The sequence below is a fragment of the Stomoxys calcitrans genome, chromosome 4, assembly GCF_963082655.1.
Source record: "Stomoxys calcitrans chromosome 4, idStoCalc2.1, whole genome shotgun sequence".
Lineage (NCBI taxonomy): Eukaryota > Metazoa > Arthropoda > Insecta > Diptera > Muscidae > Stomoxys > Stomoxys calcitrans.
Window position 1 is genome coordinate 62,042,493 of NC_081555.1, and position 20,422 is coordinate 62,062,914.

Consider the following 20,422-nt stretch of genomic DNA (forward strand, 5'->3'; position numbering starts at 1 on the left):
TTCTACTCAAAACCATGGAACGTATTATGGACATCATGATAAAAAGTAAGACATCCGAGCTGCTCAAATACAAACAGCATGTCTATGTCAAGGGAAGGTTGTTGGAGATTGCCCTGCACAAGGTTGTGCATAAAATAAAGGAATCCTTCGATTCCAAAACGTACACCCTGGCGGTATGCATTTAAATCGAGGGGGCTTTTTACAATGTGCCGTCCGACATACTGATCCAATTCTAAGACCAGTACCGGGTGGACCGGGTCCTTAGAGACTGAATAAACCATATGTTAAGGTACAGGTGGATAAATTGTGTGTCCTATGGCATAAATATAAGGGAGAAAGTGGCAGAAGGCACGTCACAGGGGGGCATTTTATCGCCACTCCTATGGGTGACCACCATAAATGACCTACGGACTGACTGATGAGGGGTTTGAGCCCGTCTGCTACGCTGCATTTCCTTGTCATTGCCCGGCTTTCGCGTCTAACAGATACCGGCAATTAGATGGGAACACTATACCAGGCCTAAACCAACTTAGAGGGGTGGCATGGAAAACCAAGTACCAAGGATTTCCTAACCTAGATTTTCTTTTTCGAGGTTACTTTTTTATTTAGAGCGCACAACATTAGGTGGTTGATAATCTGCGTTAGTTTCTAGTGGAGCGGGAGATTTAGAGCCCGGGAGTAGGCTTAGAATGGAATCCCAAGACCCAACAACTGCGGTGGTGGTATCACGTCGTAGCACGCTACTGAAACCTCGACTGGTAGAGCGGCTGCTCCAGGGCCCAATAGCCGACAGATGACTGGTCAGCAGGAGCTTTTGATGAAGAGATCTGGTTCGACTTTTAAGGATAAGGCTGAACCTATTCCAGAACACTTGCTAATGTCGCCAGGGACAGTTTGGTGATGGCAGTTGTCGACAAGGGAGAAGAACAGGTCTGCATACCTAGGAATAATGGAGTGGGATAGTGAATGGACTATTATCAGTATACTCCGATGTTCTTGCGGAATTTCCTTGGTCTACTCCAGTTTGTGACGATGTATGCTGGTATCGGGGTCGATACAGCCTAATTGTCTTCGGGGATCAACGCTCAATTCAAATGTATCGATGCGCTCTAAAAAAGATTGGTGAGATCTGTTCAGGCGATTCCCTCAGATCTTGAATCCATGCTTGGAATACTAAGGGAATATAATCTCAATCTTTCAACCACTGACTTGGTAAATTGGATGACGCTGATGGTGACCGGAGACATCCAGTACGGATACAACAAGTTGAAGGTCTATAAATCAGTGGGGTTGGGGAATCAGGAGACGACTCAGCAGTTGTTGCTGAACACTTGCCTGAGGAACTATTGATCACATCGATGTCTGGCGGATTGCAAGAGAATGAAAATCCCCTTGCCATGATCAAAACAGAAGGAAAGGCATCGAAATGGGACCCGACAATCCCTTTGTGGGTGGCTCATCCGGTTGGACTTTCCTAAAGTGTGCGCCAGCGGGGAAGGACGGAACTCAAAAAGTACTTCGACAGCAGCAGCTATTGAAGCATCTAAGGAGGAATTGTCCCCACCGCAAGTGTCCAGTGTACTAAGTAAGAATGGTTCCATTACTTTCTCACCTGCACGTGAATGCGTACGGAAGCTCATCAAGACAATATCTAAAGAGTCTTCTGAGGATGAACACCAGGCGGACTCAGAAGACGAGGCTAACACAACAGTGGTGGAAATTCTGAATCCTGACTATTGTCCGGTTTCTGCAGATAAATCTCTACCATTGTAAGGCTGCTTCGGCGGCAATATAGGTCCTCCTGATGGCAGGCGGATTTGACGTGGATTTATCCAGGCACCATTGCACTAAGAATTCCGGGATTTTAACTACTCAAGGGTGCGGGGAATGAGAGACACAGAGCCTGTATCCTTGCAAAGAGTAGTCTAAATCGTTTTCTTCTTCCGTCGATAAGCACTGAGGATACAGTAATAGCAAGCCTTGAAATATTGGGTTGCCCAAAAAGTAATTGCCGATTTTTCATATAGTCGGCATTGACAAATTTTTTCACAGCTTGTGACTCTGTAATTGCATTCTTTCTTCTGTCAGTTATCAGCTGTTACTTTTAGCTTGCTTTAGAAAAAAAGTGTAAAAAAAGTATATTTGATTAAAGTTCATTCTAAGTTTTATTAAAAATGCATTTACTTTCTTTTAAAAAATCCGCAATTACTTTTTGGGCAACCCAATAAATAAGTCTCAATCCTGGCTCGCTTTCCTATATATAACCTTAAGTCGCTGGTTGAAGCCGCGTCTGTAGGGAATAAGAGCTTCATTGTAGGAAGTGATGCTAATGCGCATCACCACATACGGTAATTTTGGATGTCAACGAAAGGGGTGTGTTGCTTATCGAATATTTTTTAAGTTGCAATCTGGCGATTTGTAAGAAAGGGTCAAGACGACCTTTATTACCAGGAATATGCAGGAGGTACTAGATATTACCTTTTTATCGGAAGACACAAGCGCAAGAATATGCAACTGGGCAGTGTTGGATGACCACAGCTTCTTGTTATCGTTATATTAGTTTCAGGCTTGTGGAAAGTATTGCAAAAATTGTCCCTCGGCTAAGAAGAAAGGCGGATTGGGATAAATTTCGACACATATTCTGCATGTCTACCCCTTCTAGACCAGAAACGGAAGTGGAAACTACGGAGGATACAAACATAATAGTCAAGCGGATCACTAAGGTCCTGAATAACTCGCTTGCGTCAGTATGTCCTTGTGCCAAGCCAAGGGTCAAACAGCGACCGCCACGGTGGACCCTAGAGCTGGTTGGTCCGAGGAAGGACTGCAGAAAACTCTCCAACAGGGCGAAAGCCACAAGAGCAACACACTATTGGGACGTCTACAAGGCTGAGCTAAGAAAATATAAGGGCGAGCTAAGAAAGGCTCAGAATAAATCCTGGGTGGAATTCGGTAGCTCCGTGGAGGAGGCCTCTGGGCTAAAGAAGATTCTGTCCTCGAGACCTATTATGGTTGCGTATATTCAGAAGTCAGAGAATGTATGAACAATGTCAAGTGAGGAAACACCAGAACTACTCCTTTATACACATTTCCCGGGAAATTATCCAATGGACAACGTGGCGCCAGAAGAGGTTGTCACTGGTACCTGTGGGATGGAGGGACATAAAGGACACTTTCATTCCGTAAGTTGGAAAACCTTACCATACGAAGGCGAAAGATTTTCGTCCTAATAGTCTGTCATACTTTATGCTGAAGACTCTTGAGAGGCTTAGAATAAATCCTGGATGGAATTCGGTAGCTCCGTGAAGGATATATCTAAGGCCTCTGGGCTCAAGAAGATTCTGTCCTCGAGACCTATTATGGTTGGGTATATTCAGAAGTCAGAGAATGTATGAACAATGTCAAGTGAGGAAACACCAGAACTACTCCTTGATACACATTTCTCGGGAAAATGATCCAATGGATAACGTGGCGCCAGAAGAGGTTGTAACTGGTACCTGTGGGATGGAGGGACATAAATGACACTTTCATTCCGAAAGTTGGAACACCTTACCATACGAAGGCGAACGATTTTCGTCCTATTAGTCTGTCATACTTTATGCTGAAGACTCTTGAGAGATTGATAGAAACATATCTTAGGCCAAAGATCGCTGTAGAACGCCTGTCTCGGCAGCAGCATGCATATAGTAAAGGCAAATCCACTAAAACAGCCCTTCACGACTTAGTCGGCTATATAGAGGATTCTCTCGCTGTCAAAGAATATACAATCATAGCATTTCTTGACATTGATATAGCCCTCAAATAGACCGATGCCTCGATTTAAGGTCCTAGGCCCATAAAAGCCACATTTATTATCCGATTTTGCTGGAATTTGGGACAGTGTGTTGTGTTAGGCCACTCGACATCTTTCTGCAACTTGGCCCCGATCGGTTCATATTTGAATATAGCTGCCATATAGACCGATGTCTTTATTTAAGGTTTTGGACCCATAAAAGGCGCATTTATTGTCCGATTTTGCCAAAATTTTGGATAGTGAGTTGTGTTAAGCCCTTCGAAATCCTTCTTCAATTTGGCCCGATTGGTCCAGATTTGGATATGGCTGCCATATAGACAGATCTCCCTATTTAAGGTTTTGAGCCCATAAAAGACGCATTATTTGTCCGATTTCGCCGAAATTTGAAACTGTGAGTTTTGTTAGGCTCTTCGATATCTTTCTGTAATTTGGACCAGATCGGTTTAGATTTGGATATAGCTGCCTATAGACCGATCTCTTGATTTCAACTCTTGGTCACATAAAAGGCGCATTTATAATCCAATTTCGCTGAAAATTGACACAGTGACTTATGTTAGACTTTTCGACATCCGTGTCGTATATGGTTCAGATCGGTTTATATTTGGATACAGCTACCCAAAAGAAAAATATTTTGTTCTACAAATTGAACAATGACTTGTACTTATTAGATTACTTAATGTCCATGCCGAATTTGGTCAAATCGGACCATATTTGGATATCATAGCGGCATAAATTATGCATTTTTCACCGGACTATGACTAAAGCTGGTTTACATATATACCCGAGGTGGTGGGACGGGTTGAACTATTCTCACTTCTTTTCGCATTACATTACATTACATGTGTAAAAGGGAACGCAATATAATCCTGATCTTGTGTATTGATCAAACTATTTAAATAATAATTTACTTCGTACAATTCAAAATATATTCAACGTATGAAAGAAAGAAAGAAAATCGAATTTCTATGTCAAAAATTGTTAAAGCAATTAACACCTTGTTAAACAAGTTTTTATATGTCAATGCCATATTTAATCGGTCAAATTTAGGTCTATATTATTTTTGTGTAAACAAGGACTAACAAATATCGTACTCACTATGTAGTTTACGACAAAACACAATATATTATTGTAGAAAGAGCGAAAATAGGTCTATACATGCGTCAATCAACCACCACAGTTCAGTTGTTACGACGACAAAATTGTAAAGACGTGCCAAGACAATTCTCTACACTCTCAACCCGACATATATTATTCCTTTATTCAACCCTATATTTTGTAAATCATTTAAATATCCCTAACATTTCCCATTAAACTTTTTCTTAAAATTTTTGACTAACTAAATATAAGTGTTTTGATTAATTGAGCCAATCGAGTAAGCATAATCCCACATTATGAAATATAAAAAAAACTTAAATTATGCACGCATAAATATTTGCTATTAAACCAATTTTAAATAATTTGTATTTCCTATTAAAAAAAAAAATCAAATATATAATGCACATATAATTATTTCCCTGAGGTAAGTCTGTCTCTCCATGTTAATTTATGCACAAATTACAGGTCGCAATTTTCATCCATCCATCTTCAAATGTGGCACAGACATTTATCGCCAGAAATCGGTTCAGATTTAGACATATCTCTGTGTGTCGCCCGATTTTCACTTCTGGACCTCAAAAAAGGTTCAGATTTGGATATAACTCCCATATATATGTTCCGGTTTGGACTTACATTGCAGTAATGGCACAATTCTCACGAAATTTGGCACGAAAGGTTCCCTTATGACTCACGACATTGCCATTGAATATCATACAAATCTGGTCAGATTTAGATATATCTCCCATATATATATGTATCGCCCGATTTTCATTGTGGAGCTTTTGTCGGCGACATTTTTAACAGATTTTCAATAATTTGATGATTTGTAAACCGATTCTCAGGAAATTTTGCATGGTTGTTTCTTATGTGACTCTTCAAAACACTGATGAATTTCTCCCATCTATATGCATTTCCTGATTTTACTTCTCTAGCCTTCGCATGCGCATAAATCAACCGATCTTCACAACAGCACTGCACAGCAATTTTTCTATGACTCCCACAATTCTTCATTTAAAATTTAAACTAACTTTGATTTCGACGACTAAGCCTGCAGAGGGTACTCTGTGGTATATGGTATCAAAATGTCGGCTTTGCCCGATTTTAGTCCGTCCTTACTTGTTTTTTATTTGTAATAATCATAAATTCATTTATCATGTATCTTTAAGTCGTTGCGAATGAACGACTCTTATAGATGTATGTACTATGCCACCACTTCATGTAAACAAGCGCTTCAGACAAAGGGCTATAGGTTAAAATCAACGGGAAATGGATATAAATTTGAAAAGAACAAGAAATGCGCACATGGACACTTTTGTTTCGTCATGAAAACATTTGAGGAGGGTTGAATTTAGGGCTGAAAACAGGAAATTAAAGTTCATTTCATACACCCCGTTTGTTCAAGACTTCTCGGGGGTAGAAATTTTAAGTAAGGTATTATTTTTGTTTTGGGTCATTATTTTTGTTTTGCTTATTCAGAAATTACTACGCAGAATAGTGGAACATGAATTTTTTTGTTTAGGTGGATTTTGGATGAATTCAGCCCTTTGACAAAAAATTTATCAATGCAAGAAATCCACGGTGGGCATTTTGACGTTCACAAATATTGCACGTACAAAAAAACAAACAAAGAATGGCAACTCAGAAGAAGATAAAATCATGAAGTTAAAATTAGAATAAAATTAGCAATTTTTGTTAGTTCCATTCAATATCGGTGTTTTGAATGTTCAGTTAGTAAGTAAATTGTAGAAAAATATGCAATTCAATACAGAAATGGAAATTTCTATAACAAATTTCCCGGTTGGCAACTCAAGTGAAGTTGGGTTGCAATCCATAATCGACTCACAAATTTCATTTTCGCCATTATTTAATGGCGATTCGATTGACACATAAAATTAATTGCATAAAACAATTTCGTGATTGAAATCCATTTACGTTTCTTTTACGCTTTGTCTGTGATAATAGTCGATTTTTTTAAATTTAATTTGGAAAATTGATTTTATTTCTTCTGCTTCACTACAAAGCATTTTGTAGTGGCGTATCGAAGATAGTTAAAAAATAAAACACAAACATATATAGCTCTTCAAACTGAATGATGATGATGGACTGAAATGAAACAAGTATCGAATTGCTTTCTTACATAGCAGTTCGAAATCAATGCCATACCAATATTTTCTATTTTCAATTTTCCATTCATTCAACTTTCTTTGATGGACATTTTAAAGCAGAGCCCTCATGTATCTTCTGGCGAATCGTTCAATTAATTAAATTACATACAGACATGCATGTAATTAAATTAGCTCCAATGGAAATTCCAATTATGAGGGTATGTTGTTATTTAAACAAAGAAGGCATGGGAACAATGCGTTGCTCTTCTCTGCAAAGATAGGAGCCCTTTTCTTGTACTCTACTTAGAGGAAGAAAGTGTATCAATCTGTAAATTAGATAATTAGTCGTCAGCAGCCACAGAAAGGAAGTTGTTAATCTGTTCATTTAATTTTATAAAAGGGATAGACATCAGCCGGACCATAACACAATAGATGGCTGCTTTCACAATGGCATTCACAAATCTCCCTAGATACGACCTATATAAGTAGATCTTAATATGGCTAATTACGGAAAAGATCATTACAGTCACTATGATGTTATCCGTCCACGAAGTTGACTAATCATTCACAGGAAATGCCCAATGCTAAATTATCACTTAAGGAATAAACTAATAATTACATTCATAATTTTCCACCCGCATCTACCAGTCTTTGTTTTCGGTATATATGATGCGGAAGAGTCCAACATGTACTTGATTTGAAAGATCATTGACTTGAAGATAGGAGACTAAACGCAGATTATAAGCAGATCGTTGTGACGATTTAAGACACTCTTAGGTTAGGTTAGGTTAGGTTAGGTTGAAAAGAGGGTACGGATATTAATCCGCCCCATGCCACTATATACTAAAAAGTAACCTCGAAAAAGAACATTTAACTCAGAAACTCCGTGCTGCTTACAAAATCCCTAATTGTTTTTCATAACACGCCCTTTAATTGGTTTATGTCTGGCATTGTGTCCAAACCTAAGTGCCGGTATCTGTTAGCCGCGAAAGCCGGGCAATGACATAGGAAATGCTACAACGTGTCATCATCCTCCCCATATGCCCTACACATGATACCACCGTATCACACATACCCACCGATTTTGCATAAGTTAGCTCGCAGTCCTATGTGTGGTGTTATGATACTAATAGCAATACTGACCTGCTTCTTACTTCTTTTCATACGATTTTCGTCGTCCTGCCAACCGTTTCGCTGTTCTATAGTGCTACATGCGTTCGTAGTCTACGCTCTTAACTCGGACTGCGTCAACCCGAAAGGCTTGGGGTTAACCAAGTTTATTGGCATCAAGAGCTTCCTTCACTATAAGTGGGTACCCCGCACCCCTCTTAGTTTTTACACAGTGGGCCATTCTGTTAATTCTAACTTTAACTTTAAATGCCAATTATCTCAAATACTGTCGACTTTTTGGATATTGCGCTTTTTGATTTAGATCCTAGGCATCAAGAGCTTTCTTCACTATAAGTGGGTACCCCGCACCCCTCTAAGTTTTTGCACAGTGGGCCATTCTGTTAATTCTCACTTTAACTTTAAATGCCAATTACCTCAAATACTGCCGAATTTTTGGATATTTCGCTTTTTGATTTATATCCTAGGCATCAAGAGCTTCCTTCACTATAAGTGGGTACCCCGCACCCCTCTTAGTTTTTACACAGTGGGCCATTCTGTTAATTTTAACTTTAACTTTAAATGCCAATTATCTCAAATACTGTCGACTTTTTGGATATTTTGCTTTTTGATTTAGATCCTAGGCATCAAGAGCTTCCTTCACTATAAGTGGGTACTCAGCACCCCTCTTAGTTCTTCCGCTTTTCGCTTTGGACTTTTTGATGTTGTAGATTTGTGCATTTTTCACTTTGTTAGATAATTTTTTACAAAATTCGCAATGTTTGTGGTCCTTTTAATGCTCTTGTTGTCGTTTTTTATGAGTTTTTTCATTATTTTTCTTGATTTTATTTTTAAATCTTTTCTGTTAAATTGTTAGCAAAGCTCTGCTAAGCTCGTAACAGGGTGCTGCTAATTGAGTGGGTTTGAGTCTCTGCTGGCTAAAGTTAACTTTATCTTCACGGATATAATTAAACACCATATAATTGTCCGTCGTTTAGTTGACGTATTGACAAAGTTAGTATACCCCCATCCTATGATGTAGGGTATAAAAAAAAACTAATTATTAGTTGTATAAAAATCTTGAAAACATATTGAATAAGGACATTCTAAATATGCTTTCGTTGCTTAAAAATTGTATGGATGTTGGTAAAAAGTTTCATAGACGGATTGAATTAAGAAATGCCATTCGGACACTAGTAGTTGTGTCGCTTGGGGACGATCAGTATCCTTCTGCTTATTCTGCCAAAACTCCAGTTTCTTGTAAAGATAGTCTGGCACTATTTTGTATATGATTTTATATAGCATTATAAGCACTTTGACATTTGGTTGATTGATAAAATCAATCCCTTGCAATCGCTGGGAAAATAGTGAGCAGCTTTCAAATTTTCTAAGGCCGTAGACATATCTTATGGCGTTATAGTTAGACTGTTTGCCATCTTTGTTTGCTTCTTGAATCACATCTTCCGAACATTTCAGAACCATACATCAGTGTTGGTAGTAAGTATGATTTGGTAAGAAGAGTTCAAATATGTTGCTGTGGGAGTAAACAGTTTGGTATAGAATTCTGAGAAGAAGTTTGTTCGCTATGGCCCGTGTATGCATCTTGTAAAGATCGTGGTTTAGTTTCAGTACACCATCTGATAATTTGGAATCGATTTGGGACAATGAATAAAGTTTGCACATCATCTGCATATATATGAAAGTTTTCAAGTTGATGTGGCAAATCATTGATGTACATAGAGAACAGAAGTGGCTCCAATATATTGTAGAACCTTGAGAGACACCTCTGTTGAATTCTAAGAAATATTAGGGGTGCTTTATTTAACCATTAAGCGGATTTTCTCGCTTAGTTTGTTAGGAGAAAAATGCTATCCGCGTTTAGATAAGCGGCTAATCTTATCGCCGCTTAACATCGTCGTTTATTAAAAGGTATGGTGTCATCATTAAATTTAAATATTCACTGATTATTTTTCTAAAGTGGCAAAGCTGCTTAGGATTTTAATAAAATCACATTTATGAACTCCGAGAAATATTTTTTTAAAATTAAAATGACTTATTTTGTTTTTTTTGTGGATGTTTGGTTTTTTCGGATGTGGTGTCAGTGCTGCCAACGTGAAAGTACAAAGCATTTAGCAGGAAGAGAATTTTATTATCCATAAGCTAGCGAATCTGCTAGACTGGTAAATAAAACACAGCAATTATCTGTTGCCATTAGTTTGTTTCTGCAGCGTCGTTTGCTCTTGTGGTCTCCAACGGTGGTGATCAGTGGAGAAGAGACTATTGAACGAGCGGTGATGTGCTTCTTCCATGCCATGTGGCATGCCTGTTCTCCTCCTTCGCCATTTGTCGATCTTTGAGGGGTAGCGATTTGGATTTTCCACACCAGTTGCTCTTTGATGTTTGAGCATAAATAATGCCATTATTGAACATTAATGAACAATTTCCACGTACATGCCTGTGCGTGAAAATATCCGCGCTCGCTCACTTATTCATTCTTCACTCATGGCGTGCCAGCCGTATCGAATGTTTGGGGTTGTATACAAAGCATGGAAGTGGTCAAGTTTGCGTTCGATGGGTATTGGCAAACAAGTCTATTTTATATGCCCCATTCTAAAATCAAACGGATCAATAGGTAAGATTTCCATAAATATATAAATTGTGCGAAATCTCTTATTATTATCACTGTTTATTTATTTCTTTAATGAAAAATAATTACAATTCTCTCTAATGAGCTTGTCAATATTGAAAAAACTCCATAACTTCTTCAAGGGAAAAAAAATTGGATTTTACCTAATTAAGCTGAGTTTTCGTATACCACTGTGATGCGCTAAAATTATTCAGAGTTTCTGACGTACCAATTCTCTCTTCTTAAAAAACGAAATAAAGTGATTTTATATCGACAAATGTAGAGAAAAATGAGGCTTCGTAGATTTTCAGGCATAACTTCTTTGTTTCACAACGGATTTCTATGAATTGTTCTTTTTTTTTAGAAATATCGAATGTTATATACAAATCAAACAAGACATTTCTTAAATCGGTTAAAAAGTGGCTAACTTACAGTTGTTGAGGTGTGATTTTTCCCACAATTAAACTCGGTCAAGTAGTTTCAACCATAACATTCCATTCTCGGTCTGAAGAAGGTATACACAGTATATACAGAAAAAAAATATCACGGAATTCTTTTTCAATTAAAAATTTAATTGAAAATAAATTTGTTTTCAAATAAAAAATTTAAATGGGCCAATTAAATTAGGACTATAATTTAAATTTTTGTCGTTTTCAATTAAAAAATTAATTGATCGTAATTGAAATTTTTAAATTGAATCTTAAAAAATTTTAATTATAAAATGTGATTGAAAATTGGATCTTATTCCATTAAACAAAAACGGCCTGCACCTCTAATTCTTTTTCATTTTGTCATTCGATTCGTTCGCCAACTCATTGAAAACAACTGATTTTTTGGGTATTTGGGAGTAAATATTTGAGAGTGTTCTAACCGATATTCCTATTTATTTTAAAGCCGTCATGAACATTTGATATATAATATGGTATTTTTCTTCAATAGATCAACCTTTACGTTTTGAAATTTGTTTTGTCTGTCGTCCGATCATTACAAAATTTATTTTGGACTAATATATTTCCTTTTTTGTTCGTAATTTTCCAATCAGTCGACAGGCCACTACAAACACTTTTTTAAACCTGTACCATTTTACACGCCAAACAAAACGTTTGTTTTTGAACACGTAAATCCATCACAAGCCTTGCTGGGTGTATGCGAGAAACTAGGCATTTTTATTTTGTGCCTGTCTGCAATTGCGTTAATGATCTACATGAAATGAGTTTCGTTTCCAAAACTCATTTCGTTTCGTTTGCAAAAAAAATCGCTATACAGGATTTCAACTTGCGCATTGAAAACAATTCGTTGCATAGAGGTTAAAAATAGATGAAAATGGCTGGAAAAAAAGTTGTTTTAAATTTTTATTTGCTATAGAGAACAATTCGTTATAAGCAAGTTCGTTTTAGAGAAGTTCAACTGTATATTAATTATGGTAATGGTTCGATAAACAATATTTTCCTTTGCATTTTTGGAACAAAAAAGACTGAAGTGTTTTGTTTCCAAGGAGTGATCCTGGACTCAAACGTAAACCTCAAATTCGTGTTCCAGGAGTTTTACATATGTGAATCATGTTGCATGGAAAGCGAGGGTGCGCCCTAAAAAGCGAGCTTTTCGCAAAAATTTTAATATGGCATTTGCATATTTTCAATAAATTTGTAATTGATCCAATTAAAAAATTAATTGGATATTTCGGAAATTTCAATTATTTTTTTAATTGAATCAATTAAGAAATTAATTGAAAATTTTAAAAATTGTCAATCATTTTTTTAATTGAACATTTTTCAACCGCCTTTTTCAAAAACTTTGATTGATATTATACTTTTCGTGATTGAAGTAGTTTCAAATAAAAAATTAATTGGATAAATTAATTTTGTGATTTCACGCGATTGGAATTGAAATTTTGTATGTAAAGTGTACGTTTTTTACCATCCAACATCCATACCAAGTTCAGCACTGACACCAACTACCACAATTCTGGGCTTATTTTTAAATTTTGATACAATTATCCACATTGAACTTGTTCAGTAAATTTTATAAAAAATCTTTTAGAATTAAAGCTTTTTTGTTCCGCATGCCATTTATGCAAGTCAGTTATATTTCTATCAGTAATAAAAAGCATAATTCATCATAAGGGCTCAATTTTAAAATCAAATCCATATCTCCAATTCTTATTTTTAAGCAAAGGTGCATATTACCGGGAAAATGGCAAAATATATAAAATTTTTTGCACACCCCTCTAAAATTACCCAGGAGCACGAATATAAAGTCCGTTCTTGGTGCTGGGGCCCCCCAAAGGGGCCTTCCGCCATTAAGATATAGACAACATAGTACTCTAAATAAGTTCTTCGCAAAAAATTGCTTTAAGACTTTCCATTTTAGGTAAACTTTTACTCAAAAATGTCTTTAATTTGAGCACCATATGGCCTATATTCGGCGTCACTTCACTTGGTAAGGGCAAAATTTCCATTACTTTGGATACCATATTACCCTATTACATATTCAGAACAATTCCACTTGAGAAATATATCAAATTTTGTTTTTTGCAAGTTAAAGTTAACATTATTAAGTGTTTTTTTATAGCACTGAAATAAAATTAGAAACATAATAAAGAAAATTTATGGCGTTTTCCACGGTGAGTGCCGGCTAGAGCCTCCCCGAATAAGGTTCGTTGATTTGTCCCAAAGGAAATAAATGATTATTTGACCAACCAATGTTCGCCCGACTGTTTACAGCTTCAATCATATGAGAACTCTCATGAAGCCCTAATTTTGAATTAAATTTTTCCAAATATTGAATACCAAACACAATTTACATTAATTTTAACAAACACTTAACCTTAAAGTCTCAAAAATAAAGATATGCGTAAAGTTTTCTCAAGATTTCCTGTAGTACATACATAGAATCATATAAACTGATCGTAACTTTAAAAAGAGAACATAGCTGGATATATTTTTATCTACAATGGTAAACAATTTTTCAAAATCTTAATTACGACAATTCACACATATGTATAGCTACACAATAGACCGTGGACTTTTGTTAATCGAACATCAAAAAGGAAAATATTAGCTCGTATTTTTTTGCCCATATGTGTTCAATCAAGTATGCAAATATGATTTCCAACTTGAAGTGATTTTTCTTCACAAAGCATTTAACAAACAATTCCTTAATTGGCGGCTGTTTTGTGTATTATATATTTTGTGTAAATATTTACAAATGCATAAGTTCAAAACTAATGGTATTTGAAAATGCACATCAAAAATGCATTGTGTCGAGTTTTTGCTTCTGCCATATTGATCTGGAATAATTTGTGGGCAATTTAAATGGTAGTGGTAATAGCAGTGGATGTGTGAAAAACAGTCCAGACTTGATTTGAGATAAAGCTTTAGTAGAGAGGACGATAAAAAAACGCATTTGAAGACAATAACTTTAAGAATTCTTTGGTTAAAATATGGCTCCAACTCAATGGAAAATCCCCACATTTTTAATTTTTTATTTGCAAAAACTTTTGGTGTCGTTTTTGCAAATGTTTTTATTTTAAAGAAGGGATAGTTAGTCCAAATTAAATAAATGTAGCTTAACATGGCGAACTCCTTATCATTGAACCTAATCTTGAATCGAACAGCACTCATTGATTAAAAGAATCGCTGAGTGTTCATTAGCAAAATTGCATTTGCAGATTACATTTATTTACTTCACGTCCATTTAAAATATTTGTCCCTATGACAAGAAATCTTCTCGTAGTTGTTATTTGAAACGCCTTCCAAGAATTGGTTTTCAAAAAAAACTAACGCCATGGCAGTACGAATTTAGGTAATCGCTTTTGTTGATGCATATGGCAATTGGCCCTTAGAAGTTCTAATTAAGGTTTGTACAAAATCAGGTAAAAAAATAGAAGGGGTCACAGTTGGTCACATCTTTTTAAGTGCGAAGGACGAATCATATAAAATCATAATTTAAGATTTTTTCAGGTCAAACATAAAAGTGGCCAGCTATGAAATGGACACCCCCTTTAAAAGATGTCGTTGCGCGTTTGAGATAAGTTGAAGGAAAAGTCCTTACACATTGAAAATTTTGTATCGCTATGTTAGGAAAACACAAGGACTGTAAAATTAAGAAAATTCGGGACTGTTGAAACAAAAGGGATTTTTTATTTACAAACTCAAGTCCATAACAGAAGGTATTTATATACCTACATATTGTATTAACAATAAAAAATGGAACGAACATAAATCGGTGATTTCATCATATTAAAGAAAGTTTTGTTTTAACTTTTAAAGAAACTCCTTTCAAGTTATTGACTGCACAAGTATATTTTAGACATAACCTAAGGTTTATAACTATTTATATTTTATTATCAGATATTTCTGCTGCTCTTATTTAAACCATAATTTTGTGAAAATAAAAAAAAACAAATACTACAAAGTAAAGGAAAAGTTTAAAAAAAAGTTTGAAGATTTTATGACATTTTCTTTATGCGAATTGTTACCATCTGGATACAGCATTCCCGGCACGGGAGCACGACACAGGCTGGAACATTGAGGTCCGATGTGTGTGGTGTTCATTGCTGTCACGAGAAGCTTGGCGGATAGTGGAATGCTCTATACGTAGCAGCTGCAACGGTGGTCGCGGACAATCAGCGGTATCGAGCGGAGTCTCAGTGAGAGGCCGGGCGGCACCGGCTCAAAAGTACTGGGTGCCTATGATGCTAGATATGTCAAGGCAAATTATTGGCGGCTTCAAATAATCAATGGCCACTCTGTTCCCGCGGCGATCGGACCGGAAGGAGCTTGACTTGCTCATGTAGGTGGGCAAGCTCCATTAAACATAATCATAATTTCGAGTCACTCAAAAATTCTAATTAAGATTGGTATGAATGCAGGCAGAAATATCGATACATCTAACCATATTTTTACTCACATCTCTTTAAGCTTGAGAACAAAGGGGATATTTGGAAAAGTTTTTGCGTACCTTAAGAAATAACATAGTTGACAAGATGTCATGCATTTTAAAACTTACAGATATTTTGCCCATAGCTAGTAAGGAAAATTCATTTCATTTCATTTATTTCATACAATGAAGATTTTTATTGTGAAATGCCCGGAGTTTTGTATATTGACACGAACTTTGAAATCCCAATTGATGGTTTAAGAATAATTGTTTGAACATTAAGGTTTATTTCAATAAATCCGAAATGTTGACATAACATGTAAAACACGTGTTTTGACCCCCTCCCCTTCGTCTATACTTAAATTTTATGGGAAAACTCAAGTGTATAGAAAGACATAGTTGATATAGTTTTATATTCCAAAATGATGATAATAATGGTACCATAAAAGTCGAGATGGGGGTAAACCGCTCACAATGTGAAACATTATGGGATCTCCCAATGTAAAGTACCAATCCAAGAGCATGGTCTTGGGTTTTTAATTATAATGCATTTCAAATCAAATAATCGCATAATCCATTTGGTCTATACAAATTATGGCCACAAAATGCATTCCATAATAGAAAAAAATATAAAGTGGAAAGTCTAACGACCATCAAGTTCAGTTGCGTAGTACTCCCTAGCAGCTGTTGCAGCAAAGGGCCAGCGGACAAGTGTAAATCCTTTTGGGGTAATCCATTTTGGGATGACCTGTATGACTATATAAATTTTACGATACACCATAAATTTACTCCCCATCAGTATTGTGTGAGGGAAGAACCCCCAACCTCCCTTCTGCTTCTCCACATCATTGTTTGTGGCCCTACAACTCGAAGCAAAATAAAGCATGCCGCCGTTTAGAGTTCGAATGGAGTGAGTGTGAGGAATGCATTGTAAATTTAAATGAAACAAAAACAAATATAGGCTTGCTTGCCTGCCTACTTACCATTCATTTGTTAGCATACAGTCTCCATGGGAATTTTCATTTTTGCGGTTGTGGCTGGGGTATGGTTACCAACACCAACACCACCGCCCCCATCTCCTGCTCTCCCTGATCCTCCTGTTGCGGCGACTATACTGCCAGCATTGCTGCCAATTGTTGTATTATGATGAACTGAAGTATTTTGCGTTATTTCACCACCACATGCTCCCATCGAAGGTAAGCCCTGGGATGAAGAAGAATGTTGAACACCATTTGTGGTATTGGTAATCTCTTGGCGCGAGCGGGGACAACAGAAACGCCGGCAGGCAGACCATACCTGAGGTTGACAGCCCACCACAAGAAATATGAAGACACCTTGTAGGGCATTGACAAGATCGGTGACAAACCAGGCACTATCAGGGCCACCGATAATCCATGACAAGACATCCACAATCCAGGTGACACCCATAACCACGACGAGTTTTAGACAAACTTTGCCCAAGGCTGTTTTCTCAGTGGTCGATTTAACATCATCTCGTTTCCAGAGACCACAGGTCAGCTGATGGGTGGTCGATATAAAGAGCATTATATTGATGCTTAGTAAAATACCAACGGGTCCATAGAAATAGGCGAATATGGGCAAATGTTCAGCGTTGAACCAGCAGCTGTGTTCTCCAAAACCAGGTCGTAATAGAGGTGAATCGGGAACCAAATTAACACACGCAGCTATGGCGGCTATAATAATAGGTATACCCCAGGCATAGGCCGAGTAGAGTCTTAAACGTATCAGCTCCTGATTTCTCTCCAGCGAGCTGGGACGGAAATCACGGAATGTCCACCAGATATTGAAACACATGGTGTTAAGCCAAAAGAAGGCCGCCAGAAAAAAGAAATGCATGGTACTAGCTACTATTTGGCACAGGGCCACCTCCAAAATCAATGGCTTAAATAACTGACTAAAAGCTAAAAGAAAGTCACCAATAAACAAACAGAAGACATAATAGATTTGACATCTCCAATGCAGAACATGATGGATGGAGGGCATTAAGTAACTGGCCACCAGAGTGGCAGCCAGAAATATCACTGATATGACTAGACCAAAACTTAAAGCCGCTATTTGGCGCCTATTACTGGAGCTGATATCGTTTTTCTCCACTCCAAAGTGATGTAAACATGCAAAAACCTTTACTGCTTCGTTGGGCGAGGTTTCATTATTCGAGCGTAATTTTTCCAAACAATAATCGGATGAACTTAGATTCAATTGATGGTTAGGCAAATGCAAATGACCCGTTGTATGGGAGAGTAGTGGAGAACCAGACCAATCACCCGCAATGGCATATTTCACTGAATCCTCATGACATTCGGGAAAGCCATAGATCGTCTGATACGTGATATTTTCTGGTAGCTGCAAATCCAGAATATTGTTGCGCGAGGCATTGAAGTGGCAGGTTTTCTGTTGATTGTCATATATGCCATGGGGCCCACAACATTTCTTAAGCTTTAGCAAAGGCTCTGGATGTTTTGGCTTCGGCAAGCACACCAAGGCCGCTTGTTGGTCAACACAATAACGAGAGGGTGGCATGAGGACACTACGTTCCGAGAGAAAAAGCGAACCATTCGAGAATATCACAAATTTATCGGTTCCAGTAAACAAAACTAAATCCTCTACAGTACAGTCTACAGTGTCCGGAGAATTATCATTGTTATCGTCGTCATCACTCCGAGCCTGACTTATAGGAAAGATGTTATCCTGAAATGTTATAAATTTCGGACTGGAGCCCTGAGGCCGAAAATGATCTTTACGGTTTATCAGATAAATTAATGGTATCCATTTGTCAGAAGCTCCGGCCACGCAGGTTTTCGTTTTGTCCAGATATTCCCCAAAGTGGCAACACTTATTCAATAGTACACGGGGTGGTGGCATGCGTTGAGGCGCCGATGAGGGTGCCGGTAGTGAGTTTGTTGCTAAAAACTTTTGTTGCGCTCTACCAAGGAGTGAGTTGGGTGATACATTATTAGTTGCATTATTTGATATTGTTGTTGTCGTTGTTCGGTTTGGATATGTCAAATATGTGGAGTTGTTGTTGTATTCAGTGGCAGCTGCCAAATTGTCGTTTGTTTGTTGCATTGGTGGTGTTGGGGTTTCCATCATAACCAAAGCCTGACAGGGCAGTGGGCTTCGTTGCAATTGTATAGCGGTGATTATGATGCCTAATGCGTAGAAAAGAGTCCATAATCCTCTGGACTGGCCTGTCTCGGCTTTTACAACTACGATACTTTTTCCTCCTCCTGTACACAAACTATTCTTGTTTTCTTTTGTAAACGCACACATTTTCATTTTATTCAGCGATCAGGGCAGTTGATTCGTTGCCCTGCTTGTAGAAAACAGACTACGCTAGATTTTTTTTTTGTTTTTGTAATGAACGCTATAAATTCATTCATAAAAATGCAATTAAAATTTTTAATACTCTCGAGTATTTTGCTCTCAAACACTCTCACACAATTTATTAGCTTTTCTCGGGAAAATTATGAGCATTTATTTGTGTCGTCGGCGGTGGTGGTCGTTTGTTTAAGGGTTTTTTTTTATTTCACTGTGTGTGTGTGTGTTTAATTAAAAATGCATTGTTTGCAAATTGTATAGCTGATGTTGTCATTGCAACAAAGAGAAATATTTGATGAACTTAAACTTTTTGGTTCGTTGTTATTATTTTTACTGCTATTGTGGTTGTCAGTTGCTGGTGAAAATGCGCCTTTTGTTGCTTCTTAAGGTTTTTGTTATTTTTGTTTTACATTTACTTTTGTTCACAAACTTGACTTTGTTGTTGCTGTTGTTTTTTCTAGCTTTGTTGCTTGCCTTTACTTGATAAATTCCATTGTTTTGCAATTGCTTGCTAGTATATATTTTCAATTTTCTTTTACTTTTTTACTTCTTTGCTCCACACACACAAGCTAATGGGAGTGCTTCGATTTGTCTGTCGGTCGGTTGGATACAACAGAGGCTCACTTTACTCAACCCGACTTAAACATTGCTGCGCTCTCTTGGATTTGAAAAAGAAATTATGAAGCAACTACGAGGCAAAAAAATATTATGACGGCGGCAGTGTGTTTGTTCATTCTCATATTACTACTATTATCGATATATACATTAACTTATGTGTGCTGCAAGTACTTCACATTCTTCAGATGTATGCATGTGACGTACTTTACTTGTTTGGTTTCGACATACACACAATCATCACTCACTGACATTCTTCACTCAAATAAGAGAAAAAGAAAATGCATTTTCCTTTGAAATAGGATTTTGTTAAAAAAAAATTTGTTACACTTAAAAACAGTGTCGTCATCATCACATAAAAATAGATTTTGTTAACTACCGTTAAAATGAGTTTTCTTCAAAACACAAGGTATTCTTTGAGCCGTAGTCTACTTGTATCAAATTCTTTTTCACCGCTTTTATTTGTTTCGATGTTCTTTTTTTGTTGCTTTAAGCCGTTGGCTATTTGTATCGAGTTCTTTTTTTTATTCACCGCTCGTATTATATTATTATTGCATTATAGGAGAAACAGACAATAATAAATAAAAAAAAAATAAAACCGTCCGTGCCTTCGCTTCGATCCGTTCGAATTGTAAATTAATTCTGTTTGCTATACTCTGTCTCTGCCTTTCATTGCTCTTTGAGATACTCTCCTATGTGTGCATCGCTGGCAGGCAGGCTCTTTGGTGAATGATAATACTGCAAACATTTTTCATCATTTTGGAAGAGGTTTGTCCCCGCGATGAATAAAACTATCATCTAGATTTCTACGCAATTTTCTTCCGTATTAAAACCTCTTTTAGGACATCATTGGGCAATCCT

At 37.0% G+C, this 20,422-nt stretch overlaps 1 protein-coding gene across 1 annotated transcript in view; it reads right to left on the reverse strand.

Moving 5' to 3' along the window:
- LOC106084419 (probable G-protein coupled receptor Mth-like 1) overlaps positions 1–20,204 on the reverse strand; it is a 60,396-nt gene extending 40,192 nt beyond the window's left edge. The window contains exons 1-2 of the mRNA XM_013248090.2: positions 19,941–20,204; positions 16,591–19,604 (exon numbers count right to left, since the gene is read on the reverse strand). Coding sequence (XP_013103544.1) covers positions 16,601–18,904 — 2,304 coding nt within the window. The 5' untranslated portion in view covers positions 18,905–19,604; positions 19,941–20,204 and the 3' untranslated portion in view covers positions 16,591–16,600. The remainder of the gene's footprint in view (positions 1–16,590; positions 19,605–19,940) is intronic.
- Between the last annotated feature and the right edge of the window lie 218 nt (positions 20,205–20,422).